The sequence below is a fragment of the Garra rufa genome, chromosome 2 (assembly GCF_049309525.1).
Source record: "Garra rufa chromosome 2, GarRuf1.0, whole genome shotgun sequence".
Lineage (NCBI taxonomy): Eukaryota > Metazoa > Chordata > Actinopteri > Cypriniformes > Cyprinidae > Garra > Garra rufa.
In genome coordinates, this window is record NC_133362.1 from 73,398,768 (window position 1) to 73,411,443 (window position 12,676).

Genomic DNA, 12,676 nt, shown 5'->3' on the forward strand with positions numbered 1-12,676 from the left:
ATCCCGCAAAGCATGAAGCAGACATGGAGGAGACCCGGACCCCAAACATTCGGAGGCCCCCCGTCCCAGGAGATCCACCGCAGAGACAACCGCGGCCCCCACCCAGAAAAGGGCAGATGAAAGCCCGGAGGGGGTCATCCAGTCGCCACAACGCAGACGACCCAGGGGGCCAGAGTGGCAAGCCCACAGGCTCCGCCAGCAGCCGGCCACACCAGGGCAGGCCGGTCCCTGGGCCGGGAGATCCAAGGGCCCCTACCCCCCCACCCCCGCCGGGGCCCAGCAAAGCCAGGAGGTAGAGGTCTTCACGGGTCCAAAAAATCGTACCCGAACCCGAAGAGACCCGTAAATGTCCTGGACGGAACCGACCCGGACCCGTATTTTATTTTAAAGTGGGACCCGAACCCGTGAAGACCCGAAATATACCTTAAATGTACTAGTTGGACCCGAACTCGGCTGGGAAGACACAGACCCGACTGTACCCGATCGGCACATATTGCACAGCAAACTGCTATTAACTAAATAAGTTGCGAAGGAAAAAAAAACTGTAAGTAGCGTTGCATAAATACCTCCTTCAGTTCATTTACATGTTAGGCTGTTCTTCTCTCTTGCCGACAGAAAGACCCTTTTTAATCCACTATTCCAGCTTTAATAGTTACTTTAGGGCAGGCTACTCGCGGTCACGGTCGGTGACGAATGACCAATGCAATACTTTTTTCTCTCTAAGTCAACTTCGACCGTTGTGTTTACCCTTTTGAACTACAATAACGATACTTTTGCAGATTGTAATAAAGACTTGGCGCAATTGTTTTATTTATTAGTTAATTTATTATTAATTAATATTTTTAATTTATAATTAAACATTTTTTTCCAAAAAGGCACAGAACAATGAATGCGGTAAACTTTACTGCGTGCATCTTCAAGAACAGTATCTTCTTCAGTAAGATAAAGCAATACAAAACATATGTTTAGAGCTCCACCTAGTGGTCATCTTATGAAACTTAAAGGAGGAATTCGCACGTATAGCACGAGACAGCTTGATAGCGTAAATAGCTTATTCTGAAAAGAGTGTATTTTTTCCACCATATTTTCTATTATCACTGTGCTCTCTGAGCCGAGCCTGACCAAAAAATTAAAATATAACAAGATGGTTCTTCCGTATTATTATAAACGTAAGAAAGAATGCTATGTGTACTATGGCAGAGTAAAAGCAAAGTACCTTTAAGGCCTTAAGGGTATTCTATAGTATTTGGCAGAGTTTCTCTATGGCTCTGGTCTTTGGTAAAAGTCGCCACCTCTGGTTGCCATAGAAACATTTCATGCGCGTTATTTTAATGCAGTGTAGACATCACAGACAACATTAATGTGACTGTTCATTTTTGATCTCATATTTTGTTGTTCATGTGAAATAAATAAATGTGCAAGGCTTTTTATTTCACATCACTCATGAAGGAATCCATGATCACCGACCGTCCATTTACGTTAACTCCTCCCACGCTCTGCTTCTCGCTGCTGCGGTCACGTGACATGCGTTTTTATTTATTTATTTAATCTTCTTCTTTTTTTTATTTCCTTCTCACACTTTTCTTATCATAATTTTACAAGATGCAAGCTACAAAACACGTGCAAAGTGGTGACTGACACTGGAAGGTGCGATGTTCTCCGATCGACTCGGGTATTACACACAAGTTAAACATACCCGGGACCCGAAGTAATAGATTTGGACCCGACCCGGACCCGGCTAACCATTTAAAATATAGACCCGAACCCGTACGGGTCCCGGGTCGGGTCCCGGGTCCTCTGTGAAGAGCTCTACCAGGAGGGCCAGGCCCCGCCAAGCGACACATGGACATAGACAAACATGCACACATATACACATGCATATGTTCCCACCCTCATGCTCACAAACAAATATTCACACATTCGCCCCACATGTGGACACACAAAAATGGATACGGTACCCACACTCACACACCCCCATTTGTACTCTATACTCCTGGATCCAGGCACCACCACCCCCAGAAGGGCAATCAGCCCAGACCCCGACCGGATGGCAAGCTCATCGTCACAGCCCCCAGCCCCGAACAGAGAACAGGGGTGTGAGAAAAAAAAGGGAGACCCCATGCTTCACCTCACCCGCTCAAATGTAGTGTTGGTGTGTGTTGTTCTAAAGTGCTTTAAAACGGGACGGGAAATACACTAACCACCCTCCGCCGTCTCATGTCAGCTTGGCCCCTCCCAAGATCCCTCAATGTCTATGTGCATATGAATAATGTGTTATAAATTCTAAATTACTAATTTGTACTCTTAAAATTGGCTAAGTTACAGTTAATTCAAATTAAATAAAGAAGTAAAAATCAAGTAAAACATTCATGTAAAAGTTTACAGTATTACGTAGAACCCATCTTAAAGCATAGGCTAAGAAAAATTATATATTCCCCAAAGCTCAAGGAAAAGTTGCATTATTACCATAAAACTCCATGGCAATTTAATTTAATTTAGATGGCAAATATTCTGATATTCTCTGGCGTATGGTCCTTGTGCTCACTCCCAGCAATTTTGCATCTAATGCTACTGGTAGAGACATGGCTATCAGTCCCTTAATATGTACCTCAGAAATAACAATTCTGGGCCGCTCAAGGTTGCCAGATTCAAAGTCAAGTGTGTAATAAGTAATCAATAAATAAAGCAATGCATTCAAAAACAACTATTTGTCTCATGTAAAAGTTAAATTTCAGTCAACACACTCAGCTCGTCATAAGACACATTTTGTTCTAACAAGCTAAAATAGTCATTTTTCTTGAGTCAAACTTAAAATCATTACAGAATAATTCATATGTATATTTGTATCAGTAATGCATAAAAGTAAGGAAGGTCAAATTGTATGTTATAAGTTTTTAATTTTTTTTAAAGACAGAAATATTGCAACTACACAGCCACCATCTTGGTGCTTTTGATCCACAAAAAGCAATAGTTTTTTGGTTGGTCACACCACAAGGTGCTACTGTGGCCTCTCCCTTGCTGACTAAGAAAGGTCTAAATAAATAAATGTCATATTAAATAAATCTGGAAATAAATAAATGTCGACACAATGCATAAATAAATACGAAGTAGTAAATGTTAAATAAACTTGGAAAGAAACACTTGTGGACATTGACATTGTCATAAATAGATTCATGAATAAATGAAATAATCAATTAATAAATTAGGAAAAATAAAATTAACAATACAGAAATATGTAAATAAAATTATAAATATTACAATTTGTAAATATTTGTAAAACAATATTTTTCTCATTTCTTTATAAACATTTCAATATGTATTTCTCCAAGAATAAAACTCTGAATACTATTGTCATGTTTTATTTTTCGAATATATTTCCTTTTTGTAAATGGAGTGTAGACACAGACGTGTGTGAATAGGACTTTTATTTTGATCTGGTGGTGTGACGTCATAAGGCTGAGTCGCGCTCCTGCATCAGTGCAAAGATCAGCAGAAGAAAGGTTTGCAGTCTTAATACTTTATAGTGTATAAATTAATACAACGCGTTCAATCTGTTTGAAATGGCTTAAAGCGATGTAAACGTAATAATTATTAAATGCAACTTTGTAATATTTTATCTAATAATGAACGTTATTTTGTGTGAGTAAAGTGCATCCACACAGCGCCTGATTTCTCTCTGTTAGTGATTCAGATCAGAAACACGATTCCAAACTCCGAGTCAATTGAATCGGTTGATTCACAAAATGATTCACTGTTTCGAATCGCCGCTCGCTGAGAGACCTGCTGCTCAAAACACTGAAGACACAACGAGAACAAACTCAAACAATGACAACTTTTACAAACAACTGCAAATGTTTTTGTTGTTGTTGTAATGACAACCTTAAAATACTATAGCTATTTTTAATGATTAATGTATTATACTAAATGTAATATACTAATAAATAAAAACCTGACTGAAGAGTAAGTTAAAATTGAGTGTTTGTTAAATCAGATCATTTAAGTCCATTAATATCACTCTGACTCCCTACTAGTGCACTGACCACTGAACTAGAGCTAATTGAAATGCACACAGAGATTTATTTATCTGTAATTTTTTCTTATCTTAAACAGGACAAAGTTTCCTAACACAGAAAAAAGCTGCTCCTCGTGGAGCAACAGAGATCCCTCTGACACTGTTATAAAGATGGCATTTATCAAAGAGGAGAATGAAGACATGAGGATTGAAGAAACATTCAGAGTCAAACATGAAGATACTGAGGAACAAACCGGTTGGTTTTCATTCTCAAAGCTGAACTATTCTATGAACTGTCCTCTACATTTTCTCAATTCATTTGTTTTTGGCAGGTGTTTTCTACTTTTTTTGCCCTTCAGCTTTCTTTTTCGAAAGGCCATTTTCTACTCATATAGTGTTTTTTTTTTTTTTTTTTTTTTTTACAGCATTTAAAGAATTGTCTCATTTAATTTCTAAATGTTAATGTTCACTGTTAGGATTGAGTAACATTCTTCAAATGAAAGGTACATAAAGGTTGTGTGCATGTGGTCAAATGACGTTAGTGAAATAAAGCGTTTTATTTTCTACATCAAATTACATTTACAAAAGTAGTTTTAAATACATAGAAAAACATCATAAATGCAAGTAAATTGTCTACTTTCATATTCATATTACTTACACAGTAACTTTTGTGACAATAAAATGTATACTTAGCACTCTTTTAAAAACAGCTGACAGAAGCTCCTGCCACGCCACTCACACAGTTTTCCATTAGATTACATTATATAGCATTATGGTATCGGATAGAATTAAATTATTGACATGATAATCGTAATTAAATCGAATTGTAAAACCAGTTGGGAGTTGGAGAATGAGAATGAGAATTTCCAAAAAAAGTGGACTGTTCCTCTAATCGTGTTTGAGGGATCCTAAGTAAATGAGGAGTTAGCAATATTGAGAACGGTTTCTCTCTTGCAGTTGCTTAGTGGATATAGAATATTGTTTGTTTTGACACTTCAAATGTTTTGATGCCTGTTATTTTGTGCCATTAAAATGAGGTTAATTTTTATTTTTTCACCCTAGACCCCATGGCACTGAAAGAGGAGAGTGAAGTACTGAATGAAATAGAAGAGAAAGATCATGATTTTATAAATAGACAAATATCTTTTAGCTGTTCACAGACTTCCTCAATAAAAAGGGCTCAAAAGACAGAAGATAAGCCGTACACATGCCAAGAGTGTGGAAAGAATTTCACTCGCCTTGGAAACCTTGGTGTCCACATGAGGATTCACACTGGAGAGAAACCTTATGCGTGCAAACAATGTGGAAAGCGTTTCTGTCAGCAAGGAAGTCTTAATGTACATGTTTTAAAGCACACTGGAGAAAAACCGCATACCTGCCAACAGTGTGGAAGGAGTTTCTCTCACCTTGGAAACCTTGGTGTCCACATGAGAATTCACACTGGAGAGAAACCTTATGCGTGCAAACAATGTGGAAAGCGTTTCTGTCAGCAAGGAAGTCTTAATGTACATGTTTTAAAGCACACTGGAGAAAAACCATATACCTGCCAACAGTGTGGAAGAAGTTTCTATCAGAAAGCAGCCCTTAGTTGCCACATGAGAGTTCACACTGGAGAGAGGATTCTCACCTGCCAACAGTGTGGAGTAAGTTTCACTCAAAAAGAAAGCTTTAACAGACACATGAGAATTCACAATGGAGAGCAGTCTTACACGTGTGATCAGTGTGGAATGAGTTTTGATCAACAAGAAAACCTTAAAATCCACATGAGAACTCATAGAGAGAAATCCTACACCTGCTCTGAGTGTGGAAAGGTTTTCAGTCAAAAGCGAAACTTGGAAGACCACATGAGAATTCACTCCGGAGAACAACCCTACACATGCCCTCAGTGCCGAAGTAGGTTCAATTATAAACGACACTTGGAAGAGCACATGAGAATTCACACTGGAGAGAAGCCTTTCACCTGCCAGCTATGTGGAAGAAGTTTCAACCAAAAAGGAAACCTTAACAGACACATGAGAGTTCACTCTGGAGAGAAACCATTTATATGTGGTCACTGCGGAAGGAGTTTCAGAAAAAAAGCATCCCTTAAATGCCACATAGATTTTTCACATGTCAAAGAATGAAAAAGACTTTGTAGGCAGTGCTGGTGATAGTGAAAAATAATGAATAAATTGAAAAGGGGAGGAATTAAACAGTATAGTGCAATTTTAAAGAGGAGTTGAAATGAGCAGATGAGATGAGATCAATTGTGTGAAAGAACTTGAAGATGGAGGATTGATGGTAATATGTATTAGTAAAGAACAGAGGAATAAAGTGATAACAATGAAAATGGTATGTAAGCAATGATTCTTATTGCAATCAAATAAAATATGGGTTTCTGCAATAATGACTGGAGTCCCATTAAGTGTAAATATGGGAATACAGGAGGAGATGTAATAGAAGCCAAACGCTTACAGATGATTAGAGAGTATTGAGCTTTTTCTTGGGCTCTCATTACTTAATGTTTTATTTAGATTTGAGGCCAACTCGTGTAAATTAACTTCGCTGTTGGCTCTGCTTGCTTCTCCTCTTTCAATGTCTCCTCTTCTTCACTAACATGTAGTGCACTAGTGGTAGCTACAAATTTACCTCTGCTTCAACATTAATGCCATTACTGGAGAATCAAATGTTTCCCTCATCTCTTAAGGATCCTATTTTCAAGCAGTGGCATGAAAAAGACCTAAAAAGTTCTCAAGACCTGTATAGAAATGGCACATTTTGCAGTTACATTCAGCTTTCTTCTGACTTGGGGTTGCCAGGATCTCATTACTTTCGATTCTTGCAGGCTAGATATTGCTCTGCTTCTTTATTTTCCGGTTTTCCGTCTCAGCCCCAGGTACAGTTATGGGAAGAGTTACTTCAACTTAACCCTCAACACAAGTCACAAATTTAAAAAATCTATGGTTGTATTTTAAGCTTAGATGATTATTCACTTACTCAAATTAAAACAGCGTGGGAGTATGAGTTGGGAGAAAGCTTTGAAGAAGAATGGTGGCTTAGTAAAGGCTAAAATATCAAGTTGTTTAGAATCAAACTGAGACCAAATCTTTGGTACCCCAAAAATGGCAAAATCAGGGCACACATCTATATTGACCTGTAACACCTTAGACATAATAGTAAAATAATTAATCCAGTAATTCTGCAACATAGGAACACACTCTAGTACATAGAATACGCTCTAGTACAATTTGTGCTTGTCTTAGCCCGATACAATTTAAAGTATTTCATAGAATACATTTCTCTAAGGCCAGGTTATCTGTTATCTTTCCTAATATCGAAGACAGATGTGAAAGATGTCATGCATCTCAGTGTAATTTGAGTCATATGTTTTTTACCTGTCCTATGTTGCAGAATTACTGGATTAATTATATTACTATTATGTCTAAGGTGTTACAGGTCAATATAGATGTATGCCCTGATTTTGCCATTTTTGGGGTACCAAAGATTTGGTCTCAGTTTGATTCTAAACAACTTGATATTTTAGCCTTTACTTCATTGTTAGCTAAGGGCCGTATTTTACTCCACTGGAAATCACTAACGTTGGGTTATTTTATTTACCTAGACTATTGACAAAAAAATAAAAATACTACGTTGCTGGTTAAAAACAAACCTGAAATATTTAATAATAAAGAAAATAAACAATAATCAAAGAGAATTACTTAAGAAAACAAAAAAAGAGACTAAATGAATTTATAAAAGGCTATTTTAATGCAAAATAAAAATACAATTTGCATTAATAAATGTTAAAATATACATGTATGTGTTTTTGTGTGTGTGTAGTAAGACAACTTTCTTCTTTATAAACTCATAAATTTTAGATGTTTAACAAAGTGGCACGAGTAAAGATTCTAATCTAAGTAGTCTGACTAATTTCCTCTTCATATAAACCCATATTAATTTCAAACTCATATAACATTTAAGATATACATTTTTATATATACATATTATATATATATATGTAAGTCTGACAATTTTCCTCTAACAACCCCCTATCAAGTCACAACATTTAGAAAGGGTTCTATACATTTAACTGACAACTTTTCAATTCATATAAACCCATATTAACTTCATAAACTCACATTGTAGATGCACATAAATGTATGTAAATATCAAGTCACAACATTTCAGAAAGGGTTCTATATAGGGATGCACCGATACCACTTTTTTGGAAAACGAGTACGAGTACTTGCATTTCAGTACTCGCCGATACCGAGTACTTAATAAAAACATGATTTAAATTTACAGGTAACAACAGCCAGTCAGTGTTGTTTTTGACAACCATCTTAGATTTTGTCTTAGTCTTTTGGACTAAAATGCTTCTTAGTTTTAGTCAAATTTTAGTCACTTCTATATGTGATAGTTTTAGTCCAATTTTAGTCGAAGAAAAGTCAAAAAGGTTTTAATCTAGTTTTAGTCGACAAAAAGTCAAAATGGTTTTAGTCTAGTTTTAGGCAAAAAAGGCAAAAAAGAACTCTTTTAACAAATTAATGTAGGTCAGTAAGTATTTTGCTGTTGGGTAGTGTCCCTTATAAGTTCTGAAAATAGCAGATCTATAGTTCAACACAATGTGAGCTTCCGGATCGACTATTTTCACCAATAATTACAATAATGAAGGAATGTTTTAGAACATAAAAGACAAACAAGGATGGAATGCTAAAATGGCTTGCCATACTAGTATAGCAAAGACTATATCATTCTAAAACGGCTTGCCATAGCGGCAGTCAGCCTGCGGCTCAATTAATGTTGAACTTCAGCAAGTAGGGTATTTTATTAACTGTAAATAAAGCGATTCTCTTTAATGTAGTTGATGCAGACTCAGTCATAAATTGGTTGCGGCAAAAATGCTGATTAATGTTACCGATGTAATTTTCAATGAATCTGCAATATTAGCGATTAAAATATTACTTATCTAGTTAACGTTAGCTCGTTTACCATAGCTTGTTGCATAATGCACTGCAACTAACACGAGTTGCAAGAGTTTGCTGCAGCATGTGTTTTGTTTGTTTAGAAGCGTGGCTTAACTCTTTGTACTCGTTGTCGGGTTGGGATTTTAGGTGCTTGATTAAATGACTTGTGTTAAATGCGCTACCTTTTGAGCTTCCTGTGGAATTCTGTGGAACTTCCATTTTGCTGAGCACAATTTGCAGTCCGCCTTTGTTTTGTCGTTTTCATTCACTTTGAAATAGTTCCACACGGCTGACCATGTCTCGCCTTCTCCCCGCTCTGAGCTGCAGGCGGGCACTCGGCGCCTGTGATTAACCCCTTACACGCCACTCAAACATGGACATTTCTCAGACCGTGGTATCGATCCCCGGTATCGGGGGACTTTTAACGAGTACGAGTACTTTAGAAAATATGGTATCGAGGCCGATACCAGATACCGATATCGGTATCGGTGCATCCCTAGTTCTATATGTAGGGTCTTTTTCCAAAAATTAGCATAGCTGCAGCTGTAACAGAGCTGGCAACCCAGATCACAAAACTCTACTGACTTCGTGATTGGTAGACAGCTGGGGTCCGTTCTTCGTACCTCGCTAACTAAGTTAGCTGGATTTGATTTTTGACGATTTTGCGTGATCTTGGATCGCTCGGTTCTTCGAAGCTCATCCGGGACTTGCTGCCATAGCAACAGGTGCGCAAGCTTAAACTTGCTCTGGAGCAGGTTTATTTCATGTAAACAGGATTTAGGCTGCGCTCCTGGCGGGTTATGATTGGTTGAAATGGCGAGGTCACATCTGATTGGTTAAAGAGCACGACTGACGCGGACTGACTCACGTGGGAAAAGAAAAGTGTCTTGCAAGAAAGTGCTTATAAATATATGTGAATATATACTACCGTTCAAAAGTTTGGGGTCAGTACTTTTTTTTTTTTTTTTAAGAAATTAATAATTGTATTCACCAAGGATGTATTAAGTTAATAATTAAAAATGTATTAAGTTAATAATAAATAATTTACATTGTTTTATATATATATCAGAGGTTCCAAAAAATATTTGGCAGCACAACTGTTAATATAAGCCAACATTGATCATTCTAATAATAAATCAGCATATTCAAATGATTTCTGAAGGATCATGTTTTTATATATATATATATATATATATTAGTGGTGGGCCGTTATCGGCGTTAACGTGCTGCGTTAACGTGAGACTCTTATCGGGCGATAAAAAAAATATCGCCATTAATCTATTCTCAAAGTTGGGTTGGGAGCTGGGTCTAAACTACGCAAGATATGATGACTTTCACCTTGATATTTTAGCGCGGATGACGTATACCTAGTCGAATTGCACTGTAGGGGGCGAGAACGAGTCTTCAACTTCTGTGAAATTACCACATCAAACGAGACGTGCTGACAATGATGCAGTTATGAAGCCGCTTCAGGGCAGGTGCGTTGCTAGACCCTTTTTACTGGGGCACGTGAGTTATAATTTACTTTGATAATCCCGAAATAAATACATTAAACTATATGCAACAACTGAATTGACGCTTCTAAAAGCAACGCAGTTTAACCCAAGACTATGCACGCAGATATCCATGCCGGTGCGCGTCTGTGCAGCACGCGCACGTCGTGCAGCCTTTTGCGCAGAAGTACTTGGTTACACAAGTTTGTATAGGTAATTATGTTGTAAATGCAATTGTCAAGCAATTTGTGATGCATTTTGGAAACAGGAGATGAGCGCCTGATCTAATGCGCCACCTGGCCGTTCTCGAAGACTTACTTTTAGTCATTATTTGGGTAGCACACATATTCTGAATGCCTTCAGCAGGATTCAAATTAGCCATTTTAATCTAGATTAATTCCAAGATTTAATCTAGATTAAAAAAATTAATCTATGCCCACCCCTAATATATATATAAACACATTATTTTATATTGAAAAAACATTTTGCAATATTACTGTTTTTTCTGTATTTTTAATAAAATAAATGCAGCCTTGATGAACATAAGAGACTTCTTTAAAGACTATTACAAGTCTTACTGACCCCAAACTTTTGAACGGTAGTGTATAAAAAAAAAAAATAAAAAAAAAATAACATATCATGGAAAAAACATGTAACATGGGCAGCATTAACGCATTTAATTTGTTCACTACTTTTTGCCAGCCCTCTCTCCTTGCTTTTCCAGCCTTTGCAGTTTTCCCTTGCGTTTTAATTAAACTCTGAAACTCCTGAAATCCCTCAATCAAGAGTTCTTGCTCTGCTGCAGAAAAATACTGAGCGCGCTCCTTCGTCATGTTCGCCGACCAATCAAAGAGTTGCCCATCAATGTTTCTACTCTCGATACGTAGCCCCTTTTAGACCACCCAGTGATCTCAAATAACTTCATCCAGCTATACTGATCATCAACAACAGGTGCGTTCGGAGAACCGGAATAGCGAGCTCATAGTTAGCGCGATGATTTGATCTTGGATGTGTCATTTGATCTTGGATGTAGTAAGCGAGGTACGAAGAACGGACCCCTGGAGGGTGGAGCTTCAGACCAAAACACAAAATGACAACAATAACATCAGTTGAGGGCTGCAACCCTCACTTTTACATGACAATATCCTGGCTGGACCACTGTTGTCAGTGATATAAGTATTTGAAATGAACATGATTTCTTAATGTCTAGTGACATGTCAGGGCCATTTTATGATTAACTGACAAATTTCTTACATATGGTTCCTTTAAAGGCTTGCATTGTGCCAGATTTTGGTAACCATCAGTTCTGATTTGTGTCACATTGATAAATTGATAATTTCGTAATAAAGCATTACAAAAATACAATACAGTGTTACATACAATATAACAATTACGTTCATATGAACACTTAGTTTAATTCTGCATGTCACTCTATATTCACAATGTAATTTGTATACATTTTATTTGATTGCTTAGATTGAACACCTTTCCGGTTGGAGTTTCGCTTTTCTGGCCAAACCTCGTGATAGAAATGATGAGCTTTTGTGTGGGACCCTTATTAATTTCTCTGACGGCTTCCATTAGGATCCCAGTACAAAGCTTTGGTCCTCCTGCAAGATGAAAATTTTGCGCAATTCATTTATGTTTGAGTGGAAGATGGTGGGTCGCTGCAATGCAGGAGGAAAGGCTTTAAATTTAGAAGAAAATAGTGTGAACACACTGTTAAGTAGTTGGGCAGCATTTGCTCTGGCCCCAACTTCCGTCTGGAAGATGGGATATGGGTTTGTGGCCATACCATTCACCACGCTCAAAAGCAGCATGTACCCACCATCCACAAAACTTAAGAAGTGGCCAAAGGTTTTCCGCAGGGCTGAAATGCCTTGAGCACTGTAGTCGCCAAACAGCAAGTGTTTCTTTAGTGCATGGCAGTGGGACTGAAGTCGTGGGCCCACAATATTACTTACGGAGAGGTAATGTATTCTATCTTTCAGAGCAGCTAGATTGTCATTTTGGATGACTAGGTAATTGATGTCATAAGTGAAGTTGAGATTGTCCTTTGGACAGTGCACTGTTGTAGGGAATAGAGGAATTTTTAAGTCCTCGTCTCTTAAAAACTGTTCCACATTGTTGTGGCAGTAAAAAGAGTCTAAAAGGTTTTTGGTGTTCTCTTCAGGTGCGCCGTAGAACACGTCACCGTACCTGAAATTCAGTTCTTCCTGTGTGTA

General features: G+C 37.6%; 1 protein-coding gene across 2 annotated transcripts in view; it reads left to right on the forward strand.

Moving 5' to 3' along the window:
• Positions 1-12,676, forward strand: part of LOC141325733 (uncharacterized) — a 779,461-nt gene that overhangs the window by 44,893 nt on the left and 721,892 nt on the right. Inside the window, exons 1-3 of one of the 2 annotated variants that reach the window (XM_073834476.1) lie at positions 5,080-5,321; positions 5,406-5,509; positions 5,594-6,269. In XM_073834476.1, coding sequence (XP_073690577.1) covers positions 5,080-5,321; positions 5,406-5,509; positions 5,594-6,135 — 888 coding nt within the window. In that variant the 3' untranslated portion in view covers positions 6,136-6,269. Of the gene's footprint in view, positions 1-5,079; positions 6,270-12,676 lie in introns of those variants that run through there. The other variant, XM_073834475.1, reaches the window with a different exon arrangement.